Source organism: Octopus bimaculoides, chromosome 9, assembly GCF_046866305.1.
Source record: "Octopus bimaculoides isolate indiv1 chromosome 9, ASM4686630v1, whole genome shotgun sequence".
NCBI classification, from domain to species: Eukaryota; Metazoa; Mollusca; class Cephalopoda; order Octopoda; family Octopodidae; genus Octopus; species Octopus bimaculoides.
Window position 1 is genome coordinate 11,140,012 of NC_142936.1, and position 25,525 is coordinate 11,165,536.

General features: G+C 39.2%; 1 protein-coding gene across 4 annotated transcripts in view; it reads right to left on the reverse strand.

The window, feature by feature from the left end:
• Window positions 1-25,525, reverse strand: part of LOC106879996 (uncharacterized) — a 94,393-nt gene that overhangs the window by 24,899 nt on the left and 43,969 nt on the right. For 2 of the 4 annotated variants that reach the window (XM_089357132.1, XM_089357136.1), the window contains exons 1-3: window positions 14,274-14,470; window positions 11,986-12,443; window positions 10,784-11,022 (exon numbers count right to left, since the gene is read on the reverse strand). In XM_089357132.1, the coding sequence (XP_089213258.1) occupies window positions 10,784-11,022; window positions 11,986-12,438 (692 nt within the window). In that variant the 5' untranslated portion in view covers window positions 12,439-12,443; window positions 14,274-14,470. Of the gene's footprint in view, window positions 1-10,783; window positions 11,023-11,985; window positions 12,444-14,273; window positions 14,471-25,525 lie in introns of those variants that run through there. The other 2 variants (XM_089357135.1, XM_089357134.1) reach the window with 1 other exon arrangement.

A 25,525-nucleotide genomic window follows, 5' to 3' on the forward strand; every position in this document is an offset into this window, starting at 1 on the left:
AACAACACACACACACACAGAAGTCCTTACAGTATTTTAGATCTCCTCTTTCATAAGTAGTGGCATTATTTTCCCATATTCCCACCGAGACACTTTCAAACAAAGAATATATCCAACAGAGCTTGTCAATCATTCTAAGATTGATACTTCCAGTCAAATGCCAGCAACACAAGAGGAACAACTCAATGATTCCGCTCCATTTTAGCTGATATAATACACTTTAACTCAGAGAAAATTGCTCTCAAGCATTTCCTACACAGAAATATGCCATTTTCTTTTAGTTCTTTTACAGATTTCAGTCATTAGACTGTGGCCATGCTGGGGCACCATCTCCAAGAGCTTTAGCTCATCCACATTGGTTGGTTCCCAGTTTTGATGTCAGTCCAATGTTTATTTTATCAATTTCCATTCATCACAGAGCTGCAAGGTTTAACTTTTTAGTGTCAAATGGGTGGAATAATGTAGGTTACACACACACACACATACACACACACACACACACACACACACATATTCTTTTATTGGTTTCAGTCGTTTGACTGCAGCCATGCTGGAGCACTGGGACTTATTCTTTATAAGCCTGGTACTCATTCTATCAGTCTCTATTTACTGAACTACTAAGTTACAGGGATGTAAACACCCCAACATTGTTGGATGTCAAGAAATGGTGGTAGGACAAACCACAGACACACAAGCATATATATATATATGTATGTATGTATGTATGTATATATATATATATATATACACACACACACACACACACACACACACACACACACACACACACACACACACACACACACATATATATACAATGGGCTTCTTTCAGTTTCCATCTACCAAATCCACTCACAAGGCTTTGGTCAGCCCGAGGCTAGAGTAGAAGACACTTGCCCAAGATGCCTTGCAGTGGGACTGAACCTGGAACCATGTGGTTGGAAAGCAAGCTTCTTACCACACAACCACGCTCGCGGGAAGGCACATGGCTCAGTGATTAGAGCATCAGGCCACAACCACGAGGTAGAGAGTTCAATTCCTGGACTGGGCCATGTGTTGTGTTCTTGAGCAAGACACTTTATTTCATGTTGCTCCAGTTCACTCAGCTGTAGAAACCAGTTGTGACATCACTGGTGCCAAGCTGTATCATAGCCTTTGCCTTTCCGTTGGATAAAATTGGTGACTAGAAGAGGGGAGGCTCATATGCATGGGCAACTACTGGTCTTCCATAAACAACCTTGCCTGGACTTGGGCCTTGGAAACCTTCTAGATACAATCCTATGATCCTTCATGACCAAAGAGGGTCCTATATATACATACATACATATATATATATATATATAAATAAATGCGTCTTTTTAAAGCCTAGCCAGGCTCATGGGTCCGGTTTCCCGGTTTCAATGGCGTATGTGTTCCCCCGCAGCTGGACGAGACGCCAGTCCATCGCAGCGTTACTCATTTTTGCCAGCTGAGTGGACTGGAGCAACGTGAAATGAAGAGTTTTGCTCAAGAACACAACGCGTTGCCCGGTCCAGGAATCAAAACCACAATCTTACAATCATGATGCCAACACCCTAACCACTAAGCCACACACCTCCACACACACACACACACACACACATATATATATAGATAATAATAATAAATGGAGCAAAACGCATGTCAATAAAAGTTCCTTTAATTCCTACACATGTTTCAAAATAAATGAGAGCTCTTTCACAAAGAAGAAAGAGCTGTTGGGGTTCCTCATATATTTCTCTTCAGGGAGTTCATAATAAAACATATAATAGCAAGACAAAAACGAAATGATGAGGTAACTTACGAGCAGAGATGTTACATGGTCAGTGACCGTTAGGTTTGTTTACATAGAGATATAAAGGGGTCAATGATATTATTCCATGGGCTTTAGGAATAAGAACGCTTGTTTACATAGAGATATAAAGGGAGGGGGTTGTAAACGTGATGCTAAAGGTTATTAATATATCCATTGTTTTATACACACAGACACAAGAATATATATGTTTATATATATATATATATATATATATATATATATATATAAACATATATATTCTTGTGCCTGTGTGTATAAAACAATGGATGAGGATTATATATATATATATATATATATATATATATATATATAAAACATATTGCATACTTGAGTGCAAGTTATATTTGAGGTGATGAGCTGAAAATAATTTTTACTTGAAATGAAATGGTGTTGCCCCAGTATGGCCACAGTCAAATGATTGAAACAAGTAAAAAATAAAAATAGGAAATAATAAAAGAAGCAAGAGGCATTTACCCTATACTCCTCTGACCAACATTCAATAGCCATTTCTATGCACTCTCCTCATGTTTTATCCTCTCCTTCTGCACCCCCCCCCCTCCAGCTGCAACTACTTCTGTTTCTCTCAATCAGTGGTCACTGTTCCTCCTCCGTTAAACTAATCAGTCTACCTACAAGGATGCAGCATAAGTACCTGTCGGGAATTGAACCATAAACGTCTCAGCCAACAGATCAATGCTCACATTGCCTATCAAATAGCAGCTCAAGTCTTCAAATTACATAACATTTTATCTAAAATAAGGCTTTAATTAATTCTAAGGATCTTTTTTAAAACGGGGGCCACATTTTTCATTAATGTTTTACGTAGTGCTTTTGGTACCGAAATACTTTCAAACTTCGTATACTTATCTATTTTGTGTTATAGAAGAGAAAAATATTTTTGTATTCGAATTTATTTCATGTAAAAAATTGTCTTATTTCGATAATTTCAACCAATCACTGACGTCCATTCAGCCGATATACATTAAGTGCCGACTACATAAACAAACGATTCTTCATTTTATTTGCTTTTTTCATTTTAAATTTGCTTTAACCCTAACCCTAACCCTAACTCTAACCCTACGGTTAGGGTTAGGGTTAGAGTTAGGGTTAGGGTTAATTGTTTCAGAATCGTTTGTTTATGTAGTCGGCACTTAATGTATATCGGCTGAATGGACGTCAGTGATTGGTTGAAATTACAGAAATACGACAACTTTAACATGGAATAATTTATGGATTTCTTTTTTTTTTAAGAAGACTAAGAGAAAAAGATGTTTTATATGACACATTCTACCAGTGTTCCAAGTTTCAAAGTGTTTCGTTAATGAAAAATGTGGCCCCCGTTTTAAAAAAGATCCAATTCTAATTAATACAGTGCTTAAATTAGTATGACAATCACTAGTACTTCAATTAAAACATTGCTCTAGTTAACATTCTGCTTCAATTAACATATTGCTCTAATTAATAATACAGTTTCAATTATCACACTGTTTAAATTAATACTAACACAATAATTATACTAATACATTACAATGCATTAATTCATTAATTAAATTACTAGACTGCTCCATTTAAAACAATTCTTTTTTTTTTTATTCACAGGCTGTAGATTAATACATTCCAGTATCATAACAATAGTCCAGTCCAGATGACGGGAAAATACACAGACATTGTTTATTTTTGAAATCTTACTTTCTTTATGATTTTTTCTTTAACTTGTTTCACTCATTTGACTGTGGCCATGCTGGGGCACCACCTTGAGGAACTTCTAGTCGAATGAATCAACCCAGTATTTTTTTTTTTTAAGTCTAATACTTATTCTTTCAATCTCTTGAAAGCTATGCCTATATATTTCTACTGTAAATATCTTTTACCCACTTCAGTCATTGGACTGCAGCCATGCTATGTACAGTGATGCTGTCAGTAAGGTGAGAGTTGGCCTGGAATACAGTGATGAATTTAACGTACAAGTTAGAGTACACCAAGGATCAAGAGTGGGATTTGCTGCACTAAGTGTAACCTATGGTTGCATAAGACAGGGGTTTTCAAACTTTTTGACTTGCGGACCCCTTTATATTTCAGGCTTTACCTTAGGGACCCCCTTATAAACGCTTATGAAATTTATACATAAATATTTTCTTAAAATAACATATTTTTACATTTATTTATTTAACAGTATTTAACAAAATAGGTTTATTGTCAATTAAAAGATTTCGATTAAAAAACATATATAAAATCAAATTGCCCATAAAAAGTAATTGCTGTCCACGGACCCCCTGTCTTGTCCTTGCGGACCCCCTGTGGTCCGTGGACCACAGTTTGAAAACCCCTGGCATAAGAGATGCAGTGGAATCATGGGAAGATTATCAGATAAGGTTGCTTTCGCGTGTGGCAGATGTGCAGGAACAGTAAGTACTAAGAGCATGAGGGACTTAAACTCTCTCAAATGCCCAGGAGGCTCTCTTGAGGTAGTAGATAGGTTTTGCTATTAAGGTGACCAAATTAGTAACAGTGGTGGATGCTCTGAAAGTGTTGTTTCTAGAATAAGAATAGGGTGGAGGAAGTTCAGAGAACTACGACCTCTGTTGGCAGCAAAAGGACTCTCTCTAAGAATGAAAGGTAGGTTGTATGATGCTTGTGTGAGAACAGCTATGTTACATGGTAGTGAGACATGGGCTCTGACTGCGGAGGACATGCGTAGGCTGAAGAGAAATGAAGGTAGTATGTTCCATTGGATTTGAAGCATCAGGGTGCATGACCGACAGAGCACATCTGTGTTGAGAGAAAAGTTAGGCATAAGAGGCATTAAATGTGGCATGCAGGAGAGGAGACTGCGCTGGTTTGGACATGTGATGCATATGAGTGAAGACAACTGCATACAGAAGTGCCTGTCGCTGAAAGTGGATGTTACCTGTAGAAGAGTGAGACCCAGGAAGACATGGGATGAAGCAGTGAGGATTGATCTTAGGATGTTGGGGCTCACGAAGGAAATGACAGAAGACCGAGATGTTTGGTGATAAGAGGTCCTAGGGAAGACCCATTCACGAAACTGAATGCCAGAAGAGTTGTGTTCCACCCACATGTAACGACACACCTTTCACCCTCTCTACCCTAAGAAATCAAACTACAACTCCTCTTCTAATTGCATCTTTCTCTTCCTCACATTTCCTCCTCATACATAATGATTGTTTTCGAATCCCCTTTCTTGCCCTCACTGCCATGGTCACTGTATCACTGCTCAACATCCCACCACCACCACCCACACCCTATTTTTCTAACCAGGCTCTACCCTCATATTCTTGTTACTTGTGAGAATGCCCCTAGCACTACACCATCTCTCTTCTGCTCTCTCTTACACTTTTGTTGTTTCCAACTATCTCTCTCTCTCTCTCTCTCTCTCTCTCTCTCTCTCTCCTTCTCTTGTTTTTCCTTCAATTAGGTAACCAAGTATCACCTTTACATCAGCACACTTGGTTCTGGCCTCTTTCTAACTCTCCATCTCCTCTCACTGGGTAACCATGCACCTCTTCTATAGCAAGACACCTATTTCTGCCTCTCTATTTCCCTGTTACACTCTAACCTTTCATCATTTGATACTGGATCACCTCCTCTAATGCCCCCTCTGTTGTGGCAAGACACCTGCTTCTGTCTTTCAGTCCCTTTGTCACACTCTAACTTTCATCCTCTGACGCAAATGCCCCTGCCCCCTCTCATAATTCCTTGTCTTGTGGGTTACTTGGTTACCCTGCCAGTGCTGGTGCCACGTTAAAAGCACCCAGCCCAAACTGTAACGTGGTCGGCATCTGGAAGGGCATACAGCGGTAAAAATCTTGCCAGAACTAACTTCGCCTGTGCTTGTGCCACGTTAAAAGCATCAACTCAACACTGTAATGTGATTGGCGTCTGGAAGGGCATCCAGCTGTAAAAATCTTGCCAAAAGTAACTTCGCCTATGCTAGTACCACATAGAAAGCACTGAGTCCACTTTGCAGAGTGGTTAGTGTTAGGAAGGGCATCCAGCTGTAAAATCCCTGCTAAAACAGACACAGTAGCCTTGGGTAGATTTTCTACTTGGCCGGCTCCTGTCAACCATCCTACCCATGCATGCATGGAAGATGGACATTAAACAATGATGATAATTATATATATATATCATCATCATCATTTAATGTCCATTTTCCATGCTGGCATGGGTTGGACTGTTTGACTGAGGTCTGGAAAGCTAGCGGCTGTACCAGGCTCCAATCTGATCTGGCAATGTTTCTACAGCTGGATGCCCTTCCTAATGCCAACCTCTCCGAGAATGTAGGTGGGTGCTTTTTACGTGCCACCAGCACAGGAGCCAGTCAGGCTGGCCTGGCATCGATCACGTCCAGATGGAGCTCTTTGCATGCCACTGGCACACCAGCCAGTCAGGCCCTGGCATCGATCATGTTCAAACAGTATATGTTATGTGCCACCGCCTCAGGAGACAGTCAGGAGGCACTGGCATAGCCACGTTTGGATGGTGCTTTTTACACGCCACTGGCACAGGAGCCAATCTATATATATATATATATATATATATATATATATATATATATACACACACACACACACACATACATGCATGCATGCACACACAAATAGGTTCCAATACAGTTTCTATGTATCAAATAAGGCATTGGTTGACCAGGGCTATAGCAGAAGACCCAAGGTGGACCAAGGTGCTGCACAGAGGGACTAAACCCAAAACCATATAATTACAAAACAAGCTTCTTAACCACTCGACCATGTCTGCACTCACAGAAAAGTTTTTAATAAAAAATCGTTAATTATTAATTATAGAAGTTTTAATAAACTAACCATTGAAGCAAACCAAGACCATTAAATATAATTTCAGTAAAATTGGGGGTTTTCAGAAATAAAAAAGAAAAAGAAAAATTGCTAAAATATATATCTTTTCCCTCTTTTGTCAGATTAAATCCAATCTCATTTCCCATAATTATATGGCACCATATTTTTTTTATTTTGTTTAGGACGGTGGAGTGGGGAGGGGGGAAAAATTATTCTCCATTAACCTTTGACCTTTGTATGAAAGCTTTTGAAGTGTGTTTGAGATATTTTTATTCATATTTCATAAGCTTACAGCTGAAGAGTACAGCAAGCGATGATGACGATGACGGTGATGAGCATGACCGATGACAACTGTGGTGGTAGATGAGGATGATGACGATGACGATGATGATGATGACAATGATGGTTTATAATATCATCATCTTCTGACAATAGCCGAGGTCAAATTTGTTAGATCTTTCTTTCTCAGTCTTTTAAGCAAGTGAAATTAGATGACATGGAAAACTAGAGGTGGTGGTCGTGGTGGGGAAAATGATTAGAGTACTTTGAAACAGAGAGGCTCTATGTGGTTGTTCCAATTACTAGAAATAGCAACCAAATCTCCTTCAAAAATATCTGAAGACACACCGAGCAGTGTACTTCAGGGTACAGCCATGATCATCATCATTTAGCATCTGCAGTGTGCATGGAAAAAAAAAGAAAAAGACATGATGGTCACAGCTGGAAATGATTTTGTTTCTAAGTCAGTTTCATTAAGTGTCATCATCATCATCATTTTACATCCATTTTTCATGCTGGCATGGGTTGGACGGTTCGACTGGGGTCTGGGAAGCTAGGAGGCTGCACCAAGCCCCAATCTGATCTAGCAGTGTTTCTACAGCTGGATGCCCTTCCTAACGCCAACCACTCCGAGAGTGTAGTGGGTGCTTTTTACGCACCACCGGCGCAAGGGGCCAGAGGAGCTGGCATTGACCACAACTGGATGGTGCTTTTTATGTGTCACCGGCATGGAAGCCAGTCAAGGTGGCTCTGGCATCGGCCACGTTCAGATGGTGCTTTTTACGTGCTACCGGCACGGGGCTCACAACTACAATTTCCATTTGATTTTATTTTGATATTCCTGTTGATGTTGATGTACTTGATTCAATAGGTCTCCTCAAGTATGGTCGATAAAATAAGTACCAGTCAAGTACTGTGATCGATGTAAGAAATTGAGTTCGTCTTTCCATTAAAAACTACTGACCCTATTCCAAAATTTGAAACCATTATTTGGGGAAAATTATTAATATGTAAGTAATAATATATAACATGCTATTAATATTTGTTGTTGTTGGCACACCGTCGCTTACGACGTCCAGGGGTCCAGTTGATCCGATCAACGGAACAGCCTGCTCGTGAAATTAACGTGCAAGTGGCTGAGCACTCCACAGACACGTGTACGCTTAACGTAGTTCTCGGGGATATTCAGTGTGACACAGTGTGACAAGGCTGACCCTTTGAATTACAGGTACAACAGAAACAGGAAGTAAGAGTAAGAGAAAGTTGTGGTGGAAGAGTACAGCAGGGTTCGCCACCATCCCCTGCCGGAGCCTCGTGGATTTTTGGGTGTTTTCGCTCAATAAACACTCACAACGCCCGGTCTGGGTATCGAAACCACGATCCTATGACCGCGAGTCCGCTGCCCTAACCACTGGGCCATTGCGCCTCCACCACGCATGATATACGAGACAGGCAAAAGGTTAATTTAATAAGCAGGCAATTTGGCTGATTAAAACAACTGAATACTCTTCATCGGCAGAATCAAACATCCATTTGCTTTAAGCATATCATTTTTTTTTTTTTTTTTTATGCGCCCTTCTAAAGCCTAGCCAGGCTCATGGGCCCGGTTTCCCGGTTTCTTTGGCGTCTGTGTTCCCCCCAGCTTTACTCAAGAAACAGGAAGAAAGTGTGAGAGAAAGTTGAGGCGAAAGCGTGGAGCTTTAGGTGTTTTTCGCTCAATAAACACTCACAACACCCGGTCTGGGAATCGAAACCGCGATCTTCCGACACTAACCACTGGGCCATTGCGCCTCCACATTAATATTATATACTGGATCTTTATCAAGTAAACAATAACAGTCTGATATGTCAATCAGAGCAGCAAAAACATTCAAAGCACACACACACACCTTAAACAAAAATGCACACACACAAAAGTGATCGGCATAACTACAGGGTTTTACCCCCCAGACTTTGGGAGGTCAATCATTCAATGTAATTTGTCCTCAGATGTGATCTTTTCAAAAGTTAAGAAATCAAGCTACACAGCATAATATTGTAAGGAGAGAAAAAAAATTGGAAATTGCAACAATTATTCCTTTTCCAAAGACGTGAATAAGGTAAATAAACTGAAGTTGAGCAGGAATATACGAGTACCTGCTATTTTTGTCCTACGGCAAACATCCTAGAAATTATGAGAATAGCTTATTCTCTTATAAAAAAAAACATATCGTTACAGGTATAATAAATTGTACATCAGTTATAGATTCAAGTAGTCAAAGTATAGAGAAAATGTTTTTACAAGGGAGTTAACTTTACGAAGGGAGACAACCGAGTATAACATGATCCTGAAGAGATATCTAAATCTTAACTTGCACCGGAACATCTTCAACATAGAAATACAGTGAATACCTCGCAGTACGAGTTTAATTTGTTCCATGACCGAGCTCGTCTTACGATTTACTCGTTTTACAAATTAGTTTTCCCCACTGAAATTATCTAAAATATAATTAATCCGTTCCAGCCTCTCCCCCAGCCCCCAAAAAAAAACCACTCAAAGATGTTTTTTGGGGCGTTTTAAAACAGAAAAGGTGTAGTTACAAGTTAAATGACAATTATAAAAAAAGAGAATGCAAACGAAATATGTAAACAGGTTTTATTAAGTAAATTACCTTAAAGATGGGACGATTTGTGTGCTCGTACTACGGATTTCCACTCGTACAATGGTGCACTCGTACTGCAAGGTACTACTCTGTGTGTGTGTGTGTGTAGAGAGAGAGAGAGAGTGTTTGGTGTGATGTCTCTTTGCAACTGGTCAGCTACTGGGAAAGGCTGAAATAGCTAAGACTCTACTCCCTGGAGAGAAGACGGGAGAGGTATGCAGTTGGGGTGGATTGTGCATTAAAGGATATAATATAGTTCGAACTTTGTATATAGGACCCGAAGTTATTTTTTTGTTAAATTATTTTATGGAAAAAAAAAGTGCGTTTTATAAGCCATTATGTAAAGTAGTTTAAATATGTTAAGCTATCTCATTACTGTATCCAACACCATTCAACACAAAAGATAGTCGTAAATGAGTGTCACCGTCATACAAGCCGTGTCATTCATTTCCAATCTTCTGCAAAAACATGTCTGGCCATGGGAAATATGACCCTCCCTGCCTGAAAAAGGTGAAGCTTAGCAACAGGAAGAGCATCCAGCCAGAGAAAATCTGCCTCAATAAACTCATCCAATCCATGCAAGCAAGTGGGCATTAAAACAATGATGACAAACTCTGTTGTGGTATGAATTCAGAATATATATATATATTTCTTTATTGCCCACAGGGGGCTAAACATACAGGGGACAAACAAGGACAGACAAACGGATTAAGTCGATTATATCGACTCCAGTGCGTAACTGGTACTTTATTTAATCGACCCCGAAAGGTTGAAAGGCAAAGTCGACCTCGGTGGAAATTGAACTCAGAACGTAACGGCAGACAAAATACCGCTAAGCATTTCGTCCGGCGTGCTAACGTTTCTTATTTCTTTATTGCCCACAAGGGGCTAAACACAGAGAGGACAAACAAGGACAGACAAAGGGATTAAGTGGATTACATCAACCCCAGTGCGTAACTGGTACTTATTTAATCGACCCTGAAAGGATGAAAGGCAAAGTCGACCTTGACGGAATTTGAACTCAGAACATAATGGCAGACAAAATACTGCTAAGCATTTCGCCCTGCATGCTACCAGTTCTGCCAGCTCGCCGCCAGAATATAAATATACACAACTAAAATCACAGGACATGTAGCTCGGCACTCTTCCGCCTCAGCCATTTCGACACTCTTTCGATATATAATTATAATACTCACGTTTCATTCTTGTCTGTATGTTCCTCCTTGTGAACTTTGTGTCCATAGCTACCACCGACAATGATCATTCCTGTGTCAGACTTCTTCACAGAGAACGGCAGCACCAAAACTGACATGGATTTCATGTAGAACTGTGAGTGGGCCGTGCCAGACATGTTACGCAGTTGTTGTGTCCAAAGCAGTTGCAAGTTTTCATCAAAACACAAAACCTGCCAGTGATCAGTTACTACGACGATAACCTAAAAGTAACAACAATAACAACATTAGAAATATTACGGGAATATCCCTGATTCAAGAATGATTCAGGAATCATTATCATCATCAACATCATCGTCGTCGTTTATGTCCGCTTTTCATGCTGGCATGGGTTGGACGGTTTGACTGAGAACTGACAAGCCAGGAGGCTGCACTAGGCTCCAATCTGATCCAGCTGTGGTAACCTTGCCAGATCAGATTGGAGCCTGGTGCAGCCTTCTGGCTTGTCAGTTCTCAGTCAAACCGTCCAACCCATGCCAGCATGGAAAGCAGACGTTAAACAATGAGGATGATGATGATGATGATTCTATGAATCTTCCTTGTTTCGAAATTCAAATTTATGTATTTGTGGGATACCCTATAGTGGTAACGCTTAAGATGCTGAGTTCAATCTCTACTTGTGTTAATGTAGTGTGCTATTTAAAACAAAAAAAAAGCTAGACATACACTTCTACTCACATAAGAAAGCTAGGCACGAGACGTTCCAGCTTGGCCATTTTGGTACCACATATTTGGTGTCGCTGATTCTACACTGACTTATCTGACGGTGACGAGCACAGGTCTCCGTGGTTACGGTATTCAGTTCCCATCATAAAGTCATGAGTTCAGTTGACTGAGGACTGGCGAGCCAGATGGCTGCACCAGGCTCCAATCTGATTTGGCAGAGTTTCTACAGCTGGATGCCCTTCCTAACGCCAACCACTCCAAGAGTGTAGTGGGTGCTTTTATGTGCCACCGGGACGAAGGCCAGTCAGGCGGGTACTGGCAATGACTTATTCCAAAGAAATGTCATAGAAGTATTTTTGATACATCCAGTTGATGTGAAAAGGTGTAGAATTTAAAATATTGAACCTACAACCTAACTACTTAGCCATGTACCTCCAAACACACGTACTAAACAGACTCTATGAAAGAATTAAACGCATCAAAAAAACAATGACACTCACCTGTTTCCTGACTTGGACCATCGACTTATAAGGAAGCAAGTAACCAGTTGTCATGGCGACGGGCCAGCCTAGCTGCTCAGGTTTGGGGCTCAACATAGTCTTGCATTTGACGATGACGTGAGGAAGGATTTTGTCTTCTTCGTCTCTGTTATCAACATCTGGTAAAACAAGGATGCTGAGTTTCATGTCATTTGAGAGCAGGATGATTTCGTTGGTGCCATCACTGTCGAGATCGGTCACAATGGGCGGTGGTAATGCTTCGTTTTCTAAAGGGTATTTCCCATTGGCATAGAGGTGAGTGTCAGCTCGCTTTCTCCACATTGGCTGCAGGTTGTAGATATCATCAGCACGGAAGAGATAGACGATGAGGAACAGAAGGACTATAACAGAAATGTGGTTGGCTGAAACACTTTCAGCTTTTACCTTTAGTTTTTCCACAATTTCAAAAGTCATGGTTTCTACAAAAAGAAATATCAGAAAAAAAAAAGAAAAAAAAAGATTTGAGTTAGAAAAAGGAATAAAATGAGAATTAAGGCAAGCTTGTAACAATGCAGAAAGTCTTTTAAAAATATCTTTATATTTTGGGTATAAAGGCCTTGTGCTAGTGTCATGTTAAAAGCGCCCAGCTCACTGTGTAAAGTGGTTGGCATTAGGAAGGGCATCCTGTCTCAGAAACCAAGCCAAATCAAATTGGAACTTGATGCAGCCTTCCTGCATGCCAGCCCTGGTCAAACTGTCCAACCCATGCCAGCAAGGACAACAGACGTTAAATGATGATGATAGGTCCATCTTCAGAAGAATACAGTCAAAGAAATGTGTATTTACATGAATCCTCCCATTTTGGATAGTCTGGTGCTTGGTACCAAGGAAGGTAATATTTTCACATAGTTGGACATGTTTTCCATGGAAGACTGGAGATGAACACCATCACTTGTATAACAATGATGTTCATTTACAACCATCACATAATGTGAAGACAAAGGTACACACACATGGTTTCTTCCATTTCTTATTTCTTTACTGCCCACAAGGGGCTACACACAGAGGGGACAAACAAAGACAAACAAACGGATTAAGTCGATTATATCGACCTCAGTGCGTAACTGGTAGTTATTTAATCGACCCCGAAAGGATGAAAGGCAAAGTCGACCTCGGTGGAATTTGAACTCAGAACGTAAAGACAGACGAAATACCGCTAAGCATTTCGCCCAGCGTGCTAACGTTTCTGCCAGCTCGCCGCCTTTAGTTTCTTAACAGAAACCATTTCTTTAACAGAAACCATTTCTTTAACAGAAATGGTTTCTTCCATTTCTGTTAACCAAATCCACTCACAAGGCTTTAGGTAGCCCAGAACTATAGCAGTTTGGGAAGCAAACTTCATACCATACAACCACGCCTACACACACGAGAGGAGAGAATACCTACTAGCTAAACACAAACGCACCCAATACACGCTGTTGTATGTGACATAGATAACTATTTAATTAAACCCATATCATAAGATTCCGCTTAGGCGTATGAGTGGAGACCAACCTTTCTAATGCACAGACGAGGGTTGCTAGTGTCCATTTGCATACCTGCGTAAAACAACTGTACATAACTCAATTATACACGTACGTACGTAGGTATGCATGCACAAACACTGAAATGAAAATGTCCCATAACCGTTAATGAAACGTTGAATCACCACTGAAAGTTTCGACTTTATTTAGTGTACTTGATAAAGATTATTGCTCTGGTTGGAAATGGCAGGTTCGAAACTGACCGGTAATAAAGTCACAATTAATCTATGGTGGCCGATAATAAAGTCACAATTAATTTATGGGACCCGGACAAAACACCCCTATGACACACACATACACACCCAGGACAAAACCCCTGATATTCTTTTTCCTATGACTGTTTTTATCTCGATTCGGTTTGAAGAAAACATGCGGCGGATAGACTCAACCAGGAATTAAAACTGTATCCCAAAAGCTAACTTTAACTGGATTACTTAAAACGTGTGATGGTTGTGTGAAGGTGGTGGTCGTTGTAGTGTGTGTGTGTCTAATAGTCATATTCTTAATCCAACTGGAAGTTATCAACATCTCAAGAATTGTGAGAGCAATGTATTTTGAAACATCGTTGCTTTGTCCTTTTCCAGTTCTGGGCGAGTATACCCATATTCGAAGGCGTTCCAGTTGTGTCCATTTTTAATTTTAAATATAATGTAACATTTTTGGCCTCAAAACTGTTAAAACACACAATTTCGTAAACTTCATGGAAAACATAATTTTCAGACCTACCTTCACCGAAATCGAAATTTAAATGATGTGAGACGAATAAATATGTTTTCTTTGGTGATAGCAATCTTTCTATATCTTAAGCATGTTCACTGAAACATTCCTTCAGTAGTTTATTGGTTTTAATTTAAATTATAAACGAAACTAAGTAACACAATCTCTGTGAGATAGCATGGATGCGGCCATAATTAAACGGTGTCAGCTGAAAACAGTTCTCTTCTTCAAACATATTCCAGGCTTTATATCAGCGAGCTTCAGCGTAATCGTTCGACCTGCAAAAAATAGCAACCAACTCTCCCTCAGGTCACATTTTACCGTTTAAAAAGTAGGAAAGAGTGTTAAATAGTGTAGTTCTATATGCAGTATTTGGTACTACTAAAGCAGCGCGGACCCGAACGCGCAGCCGTGCAGTCGCGCGTCCGCGCTAGCTAGTCTTGAGTGGTCGATCCTAACCCTAACCCTATCCCTAACCCTAACCCTGTCCCTAACCCTAACCCTATCCCTAACCCTAACCCGCGTGTGCAAATGAATACGTGTTTAGGGTTAGGGTTAGGGTTAGGATCGACCACTCACGACTAGCTAGCGCGACTGCGCGTTCGGGTCCGCGCTGCTTTAGTAGTACCCAGTATTTCGGGGAAACGAGACAATAATCTGGGTTTAACAACTAAAACAAACGATTAGCTATTTTTTTGCATGTCATAAAATATTATTTAATTCTTCGTGCCATCTTAAGTCATTAAAAGACGCTTGAGCGTCAATCTCTCTGTTAGTTCATTTTAAAAATGTGTGTATTTATTATAAGACGTCAACATGCCTGTATACATACATGCACACATGCATACAGGTGAGTGGACAAACGAAAGGAAATGGCACTCAACGTATTTGGTAGGGAGTACATATATTTTTAATGAGTGTAGGACAAAAGCCCCATAGTTAAAGTGTGCGAGTAGACAAAAGCCCCACGGTTATATTTTTCGATTTTCCATGGAGAAATATTTCTTTGCTTGGAAATAGATAAAATGCTGGAAACAGGAAGAGCGTCTGGCTATAGAAAATCTGTCTCAATAAGCTCCGTCCGACCCATGCAAGCATGGAAAAGGAGACATAAAAATAAGGATGACGATGACTGATGAAGAGGTGCGTGAAAAAGAACATGATTTACAAAAGAAAAAATACGAGGAGGGAAATGAAAGACGAACAATTCTTAACATCGAAACAAATAAATCAATCATTTGTCGGGCATTCTACTAATTCTATAATCCAGCGTTCAAGACTGGATATTTTATTTATTTCTAACAAGAGGCAAACGTGTAGAAAGTTTCTAATTTGAGAAAATTTCTTGTGGTGTCTTCATTAAATGAAAAATAATTTTCTTTAAATGAAAAAATAATTCTATTTCAAAGGGTTTTTTTTTTCAAACCTTGCATATTATAAAATTTGCTTTGACTGCAATTAATCAAAATGTATTTTATAATAAATTTTGTTCTACTTTTAGTTTTAATTACTCTTCAATCTTTGTCTTTCGTTAAAAAATTGCTTCAAAATAATCTTGAAGATAAACCTTGGTTATTTCCCCTTAGTCATTTGCAATTCATAAAACTACGAGAGTTGCTTCCCTTGACATAGCAAATTTCAATTAATTTTAGTTTATCCATTTATTTTTCGTGTATAAATTATATTTGTTGAATTATCTAAAAGTTAAAATTTCCGATCGTCTCTCTAGACAATATTATGAATAAGTTTTTTCTGTATTATATAGAATCGATGAAAATTATAAGACAAAAGTATAGCTAAACTTGATAAAAATATTGTAAGAATTCTTCCAAATGTTGGTTTATTTGATTGGAGATGAGGTGTGAGATATTGAGGTGAAATTATTTCCTGTGGATTAGTATCCTATCGAAAGACAAGGAGAAATAAAAACGAGGGTTCATAGTTTTCGTCAGTAGATATTTTGTAAAAGAATATCTAAGTTAATGTGTCACTAGGAGAGTTTGGTTCTGAGGTTTCAAGTCGTGACCTTTTTGTCATCTCACCAGCACACGAACTTCGTGTCTTTTCTGAATTTTATTATATGGGGAAAATATTTTTATTTCATTCAATACAGCTCCTGACACCAGCTACAGAAACCAAAGTTAGGAAATAGTTTATGGAGAAAAGCAATTTGTAAGGTTCCCAAAAAAAAATATCACTGGGAAAAAAGTCATAATTTTAACCAGGAAAGAAGTCCTATTTAATGTAAATACTATAAACGATTAAAGTGATAAAGCAAACAGATTTTTAATTAGCTTTTAATTGACAGTACGTAACTTCTACGAAATTTACATACAATGGCATTACACATATGTGAAAAACACCTTTTGGTCAATTTTTTAAGCAAAGTAGACAATGGAACAAAAAAATTAAGTTAGGACTTTATTGACAATACATCAGTTCATGACACGTACAGATCGAAAACATCTTTCAATACTATCGAGGCATTACCTGTATATTTAGTATTTTTAGTGCTGATTGCTAAAACGAATATCCCAACCGATGCCACAAAGAAACTTTGCCATATTCTTGTGGTTTTTTCGTTGAGCAACTCACAAGTTATGAAGATGTTCTTGTTGCGACACATAGCATTGAATAATTCTTCCTTGATTTTTTTCTGCGACTTTTTTTTTTCCTGAATAAGTTTATAAAAGCACCAAAGAACGGTTGCTGTATTTATGCGTGTTTAAAAGTCACATTATTTTATACTTGATTTTTAAGTGTTAAAAAAAAAATAATAGATTGCGACTTACACGTGGAACAAAGTTAAATATAGGAAGGAAAATAAAAATTGTCCAGATTTAGCCCTAAATCAAGGATGAGGCTTTTATACGAATAACTAAGGTGTTTTTTACTGTTGGAAGAGATGACCTGTAACACACACATTGTTGACGAAAAGGACGGGCGACAATGACAACGATGAATGGGATAATTATTAGGAAGATTTTAGTGTGTAGATAGATATTATACGGTTTACTACTTGCTAGATCCTATTTTTTTACCACAAGAACGTGTGCGTGTGTGAATTCACCTTCATTTTTATGTATGCTTTCAATGCTGACAAGGATTAGGAGGATCATCATGATGCAAGTCAGCCCCTATTTGAAGTTACTATCATCATAGACTGGTTTCAGAGGAGGTAAAGACTACGTACACCCACCGTTTTTGGCGCAATAAGGACCCTAACCCTGAAACCTAACCCTAAACACCGGGTGTGCGTATTCTTTACTTTCGCCGGGTTTCAATACTGGGTGCTCTTCCTATTACAAACTACTTGATAAATATGGAGGTAAGTCTTTCTAACGGGACTTTTTGCAGCAGCATAAAACACAACTGTTTTCATGCTTTTGAATATTTCAGAGATTTTTTGGAGAATATTGAAAAGTCACACAAATAGCAGCAGTCAATATTTTGCAAATCAAAGAATAAAGAGAAAGGATTTCTCTGATTTTGAGATTATAATTCTTCATCTTTAAACGTATAGTTTCCTTATCATACGAACACTATGGAGTATTCAATCTTTACTCTTTTACTTGTTTCAGTCATTTGACTGCGGTCATGCTGGAGCACCGCCTTTAATCGAGAAAATCGACCCCAGGACTTATTCTTTGTAAGCCTAGTACTTATTCTATCGGGCTCTTTTTGCCGACCCTCTAAGTTACGGGAACGTAAACACACTAGCATCGGTTGTCAAGCGATGTTGGGGGGACAAACACAGACACACATACACACACACACACACACATATATATATACGACGGGCTTCTTTCAGTTTCCGTCTACCAAATCTACTCACAAGGCTTTGGTCGGCCCGAGGCTATAGTAGAAGACACTTGCCCAAGGTGCCATGCAGTGGGACTGAACCCGGAACCATGTGGTTGGTAAGCAAGCTACTTACCACACAGCCACTCCTACGCCTATGATAACCATTTAAACACAATCTGCAAGCTGCTGACTTCACGCACATGAAATTTTCTCCAGTCAAACTGGGATAGATGCAACGTAGACAGTAGGTGAATCTTAGTCTTCTAATCAAGATCAGACATATTGAAGTTGTTATTTTAAACAATTACTCAAAATCATTCCGATGCATATATCTGGTTTTGAAAGTAAGGTCTTCATATATAATATATACAAGGTGGTGCTAAAAAGTTCCTGGCTTTGGATAAAAGAAGATACAGGAAGATCACTTAATTATGATTTTATTCAACATATTCCTCTCTCAGATTCAAGCATTTATTTCAGCAGTCCTTTAGTTTTTCTAAGCCCTGTAAAAAAACTTGGAAATTTGGGCCTCCAACCAGGCCTTTCGTGATACCCTTAAAGCCAGGAACTTTTTTAGCACCTCATCATAGGCATGGCTGTGTAGTAAGAAGTTTGTTTCCCAACCACATGGTTCTGGGTTCAGTCCTACTGCATGATACTTTGGGTAATTTAATTTATTTAAATAGTTCTCCACAGATCGGAAAAAACAATGAACAACCTTAAGCAATATTTTTTATCCTTATTGGGCTTTCATCCTTATTGGGCTTTCATCCTTATTGGGCTTTCATCATGTGTTTACATCACTTGACCAATCCCAGAGAAACAAGCAACCAAACTGATTATATACACAACAGAGCCAATAGCTTCAGAGAATTAGAGCTACTAATTTGCAATGGCAGGCTTCCTCACAGTTTCCAACTACCAATATCACCCACAAGACAATAAGGCATTAAATGGCCTCGAGCTATAGTAGAAGACACTTAATGGCTCAAGGCGCCATGAAGTAGGACTGAACCCAAAACCCACATGGCTGCAAAACAAGCTTCTTAACCACACATCCATGTCTGCATATTCTTCATATCTTTGCAGAAATTTTTTTAAAACAGAAGTCTATGATGTTTAATGGCACTGGAAGTAAAGCCTCATGGGAATTAACTGATGTTATTGTCAAGAATCCAGATCTTATGGGAATTAACCAATGTTACTGTCTGGAATCTATCTCTTGTGGGAATTAACCAACACCATTGTCAGGAATGTCAAAGAATCCAAAGATTGAAATGTTAATTTAATCCTCTTTTTTTTGTGATTTTATTTTTCGTTTTTTTTTTTGTTTTTTGTTTTGTTTTTACCAAACTAATATTAATTGATAGGTTGAACAGATGAAGCAGTTTTAACGATTTCCTGTAAACTTACAGAAAAAAATGTGACATTCACACATTTGTGAAAAGATGTTTGAAATGCAAGTGAAATATTTCCTCCACCCCGCCCCCTGGGAATTCTCAAAAGGTTATGGAATGACTGTTACAACATCATGCAGCAATTTAAACCAGAAAGATTCCTTTCTGAGGGAAAGATTTAGGGGACCACTGAACCAGACACAGTCAATAAAATAACAAAGTCATTATACATAGCCAAGTATCTCCTCTATATCAAGATACTTGTCTCTATCCCTCTATTATATTTTAATCTCTCAATTGACACAAAGCTACCTTTCTCTCTGTACTACTCACCATTCCTCCAAGTCAGGGGTCTTTGTCTTGCAAGTTACTTGGCTACCCCACTGGTGCTGGTGCCACATAAAAAAGAAACATTGGTGCCTGTGCCGTGTAAATAGCATGCAGTGCAATCTGTAAAGTGTTTGGCATTAAGAAGGGCATCCGGCTGTAGAGACCATGCCAAAGCAAGCAATGGACCCTGATGCAGCTCTCTAGATCACCAGCTCTTGTCAAACCGTCCAATCCCTGCCAAGGAAAACGAACACTGAATAATGATGGTGGTGATGGTGATGATGATGATGATGATGATGATGATGATGATGATGATGATGATGGTGGTGGTGGTGGTGGTGATGGTGATGATGATGGTGATCATATTTTAACAATAGATTGTTAAAATATTTCATTCCCGATGAAAGGGAACATGAAACTACGAGTAACAGTTTTTTGTTATATTTCTGCTGCTTTTAAATAAAGCATATTACTCTATCTCTGGTATTTGAGTACTCTTTCTTCCACCTTGTTGCACATTTCATGTGCTTACTCCGGTATATATATATATATATATATATATATATATATATATATATATATATATATATATATATATATACTGATATACATATATACACAATGGGCTTTTTTCAGTTTCCATCTACCAAATCCACTCACAAGGCTATGGGTTGAAGGTAAAGAATACACACACCACTCATTTCCAGTAATTAGGGTTAGGGTTATGTTTAGGGTTAGGGTTACGCTGAAAATGGGTGGTGTGCGTATTCGTTACCTCTGCCAGCTATGGTAGAAGACACTTGCCCAAGGTGCCACTCAGTGTGACTGAACCTGGAACCATGTGGTTGGGAGGCAAACATCTTACCAAACAGCCACGCCTGCACCCAAAGTGTTTATTTTGCTTCATATTTACATGTTCCAATTTCAAAATATTCCAATTTCCAAATGTATCCTGGATTAACTAAAGAGTAGTCTAATTATTAAATTGTTATCCTATGTTATTAATCAGCCAACTGTTCTATAATTTTATTGCAAGTTAATTAATTAATGCTTGTGGTATTTAGTTACAACCCTTTACATTCTGAATTCAAATCTAGATGAAGTCAACTTGGTCATTAATCTTTCCAAGGCTGGTAAAATAAAGTACCGGTCATGTGCTGGGGGTCAATTCATGTTTCTATAAAGCATTCTTTTCTCTCTTATCTTATATTTCTTTCAATCATTGAACTGTGACCATAGTGAAGCCATCATCTTGGGGAGAGTTTTTCAGTCAAATATATCAAACTGAGAACTTATTTTCTGTTTTTTTAAAGTCTAGGAATTATTCTATTGGTTTCTTTTTGCTGAACTGCTAAGTCACAGGGATGTGAACAAACCAATACTGGTTGTCAAGGGGTGGTAGAGACAAACACAAAGACACACTCACACACAGAAATACATAATTCTCTCTCACACACATACACATACAAAGACACACGCACACATCATCATCATCATCGTTTAACGTCTGCTTTCCATGCTGGCATGGGTTGGACGATTTGACTGAAGACTGGCAAACCAGGAGGCGACACTAGGCTCCAATCTGATTTGGCAGTGTTTCTACAGCTGGATGCCCTTCCTAATGCCAACCACTCCGAGAGTGTAGTGGGTGCTTTTACGTGCCACCAGCATGAGGGCCAGTCAGGCGATACTGGCAACGGCCACGCTCAAATGGTGTTTTTTACGTGTCACCTGCACAGGAGCCATTCCAGCGGCACTGGCAACAATCTCGCTCAAATGTTTTTTCAAGTACCACCGGCACACAAATACATAAAACACACACACACACACACTACCAGCTTCCACACAGTTTCCACCAGCCAAATTCATTCACAAGGCACTGGTCAACTCAGAGCAATAATAGAAGACACTAACTCCCAAAATGTCACATAGAACCCACATGCATGTGGTTACAAAACAAGCTTCTAAATCACACAGCCAGTAAGGTTAATTATTGTATTAACTAACTGTTCTGTAGTGTTATCTTTGTCAAAGGTCAACAACCTGTATCCATAATACGAGCTAATTGCTCCATGGATAAAAACAAAAATATGGTATGACTAGAGCCCACCACCACATCAGATTACTTTCAACTGCAGTAGTCAACCAATTTGTATTATAAATAGGACTGGACCAAATCTTGGCAGTATCAGATTACAAAACAAAGGGTTGGCCCACTTAACTATAAATAGGTTTCATTAACTGGCACTCCGTCGCTTATGACAACAAGGGTTCCAGTTGATCCACTCAACAGAACCAATGGAATGGCCTGCTTGTGAAATTAACATGCAAGTGGCTGAGTACACCACAGACATGTTATGCCCTTCGTGTAGTTCTCAGGGATATTCAGCATAACACAGAGTGTGACAAGGCTGGCCCCTTTGAATTACAGGTACTATTCATTTTGGGGGAGGTAAGTGAACCGGAGCAATGTGAAATAAAGTGTCTTGCTCAAGGACACATACATGCCACTGGGAATTGAACTTGCGACCTTACAGAGGCGGAGGGGGAGGAGAGTGAGGAGGAAGAGGGGGAGAAGAAGAAGAGGAGGAGGAGGAGGAATAAGAAGAAAAAGAAGAGAGGAGGTGGAATAAGAAGAAAAAGAAGAGGAGGAGGAATAAGAAGAGGAGGAGGAGGAAGAGGAATAAGAAGAAAAAGAAGAGAGGAGGAGGAGGAAGAAGAAGAGGAGGAGGAGGAGGAGGAGGAGGAAGAAGAGGAGGAAGAGGAAGAAGAAGAGGAGGAAGAGGAAGAAGAAGAGGAGGAAGAAGAAGAAGAGGAGGAATAAGAAGAAGAGGAGGAAGAGGAGATAGGGTAGTGGACATGAAGCAGAGACACAACATGCTGCAAGGGCCCAACACGCCCCTGGAAACTGAACTCAAATACCCTACCCCACCCCACTAAGCCATGCACCTTCACTGGGTTTCATTAATTTTTTCAGGGTCGATAAAATAAGTACCAGTTGGACACTGGGGATCAATGTAACTGACTTAACCCCCCCCCCCCGAAATAGCTGACCTTGTGCCAAAAAATTTGAAACCAACATTACTCTGCAAATCCTTCAGAAGAACCGAATTTTGTCCGTTTTGTGTTTACCTGTATTTTGGCAGAGTAAATAAAAGACAGTAGAAGAGAAAGAAAGAAAGAAAAGAGAGAGAGAGAGATAGAGAGAGGATAGTCACGGCTGTAATGCTGGTTAAACAACAGTTGAACTAACAAACATACATGTCATAGTGATTCTGCTTGATCAGAGCTGAGCTTAGGCCGAACAATAACCATAAACTTACATCCTGTTTACGACTTTTCGGATGCTAATTCAAATGTTTTTTGCTCCTATAAACTTGTTGATTGCATATCACTACCATGGAAAGCAATTTTGTACAACCTGTGTCTCTTTTTACTCATCCTCCAGTTACTCTTTCTCACCTTCTGTATCTTTTTTTGTTACAAACAGTTGACTTTTTCCTTTAATTCGTTCTCTCTTTCCAATATCATTTAACACTACAGCTTATCCTATTTTCCCCTCATCAGCGACTAACCTACTATAATTGACTTGCATATTTTTTTCTACTCTAGGCACAAGGCCCAAAATTTTGCGGGAAGGGGGCCAGTCAATTAGATCGACCCCAGTACGCAACTGGTGCTTAATTTCTTGATCCCGAAAGGATGAAAGGCAAAGTCAACTTTGGCGGAATTTGAACTCAGAGCATAAAGACAGACGAAATACCTATTTCTTTACTGCCCACAAGGGGCTACACACAGAGGGGACAAACAAGGACAGACAAACGGATTAAGTCGATTATATCGACCCCAGTGCGTAACTGGTACTTAATTTATCGACCCCGAAAGGATAAAAGGCAAAGTCGACCTCGGCGGAATTTGAACTCAGAACGCAGTGGCAAACGAAATACCGCTAAGCATTTCGCCCAATACACATACACACACATATATATACATCATCATCATCATCATCATCGTTGTTTAACGTCCGCTTTCCATGCTAGCATGGGTTGGACGATTTGTCTGAGGACTGGCAAACCAGATGGCTACACCAGGCTCCAATCTGATTTGGCAGAGTTTCTACAGCTGGATGCCCTTCCTAACACCAACCACTCAGAGAGTGTAGTGGGTGCTTTTACGTGTCACCTGCACGAAGGCCAGTCAGGTGGTACTGACAATGGCCACGCTCAAAATGGTATATTTTATGTGCCACCTGCACAAGAGCCAGTCCAGGGGCACTGGCAACGATCACACAAAAATATATATACACATATACATGCAAACATTCGTATGTATACATGATGTTTGAATGTATGCATGATGAGTGGCCAAAGGTCATTGAGGAATCCAAATGTAACAAGAAATTATAGCTCCAGTTATGGATGCACTGACATATAGCTGTGCGACAAAAAAAATTCCGAAATATATTCTGAGGTACCCATATATCAGGGACGTGTCACCTGGGTAGGCAAGGTAGGCAGTGGCTACCCTGAATAAAATAGATCGATAGTAACATTTTCCTTTTATGGCAAAATATGCACCTAATTCAATAGAATTATGAAGGTAGAGTTCTATATTTAAGAAATGAGGAATTATTTACATTATTTACATATGCCCACAGGCATATGGTGTAGTGGTTAAGAGCGCGGGTTACTAACCCCAAGATTCCAAGTTTGATTCCAGGCAGTGACCTGAATGATAATAATAATAATAATAATAATAATAATAATAATAATAATAATAATAATAATAATAATAATAATAATAATAATAATAATAATAACAACAACGACAACAACATAAAAAATACCTTAGGAATGAGAACCCAGGTTCAAAATTTCCCCAAGACACCTGATGAAGGCTGGAGGGTATATCAGCCTAAACGTGGTGCTAACAACAAACAAGATGAGGACAAATATCCATCAAATGTAAATAATTATGAAGGTTACTCTGATTACTATGCATAGGCATAATTCACCCCTGCCCTTCAGTCTCAGTATTAAAGCTACACATAGTACTGCTGTAGTACACGTAATGTGTACATTCCTACAATAACGTTTTCTTTACGTCCTATAAAGGCAGAAGTAAATCTGCCTCCAACTCAGTCGTGTGTCTGTGTTTCACTTATTTTTTGTGTTTTTTATTACATAAACATCACCAACTGCCTACCCCGAGTAATTACTGATGGCACATGCCTGCCATATATTGATTCTTAATCCAATTGACCTTATTTCCCAAGCCTTGGGTGTCTTGAGGGCGTTAATCAAAAAATTCAGTGAGTTTATATTTGTTGACATTCAATTTGAATGTTTAATGGTTGGTGTTGGTAGGTAAGGCATCAAAGTTAAAAGAGTGTTTCTTGTATGGAATACAGTCCAAGAGGAGAAGAATTCCATAAAGTGTTTCTTAGAGGGTAGGTCTAGGAGAGAAGACAAAGTAAAAGTGGTGAGAGGAGTAGTAGTGAGAGCATCAGATATATTTGTGTGGGTGGTACCAAGTTGGTAGGTTCAAAAGAGCTCATTGCATTGTAGTATCCACACTATAATATTAGTATAATACAAAGAGAGAGAGAGAAAGAGAGAGAGAGGTGGAGTGTGAATGCATCTATATGATGGAGATTTTTTGAAATTTCAAACAGGAAACTTTTTTTTCTTTTTGATTCTTGTACACTGTATCAGAAAGCCAATTCTGAGT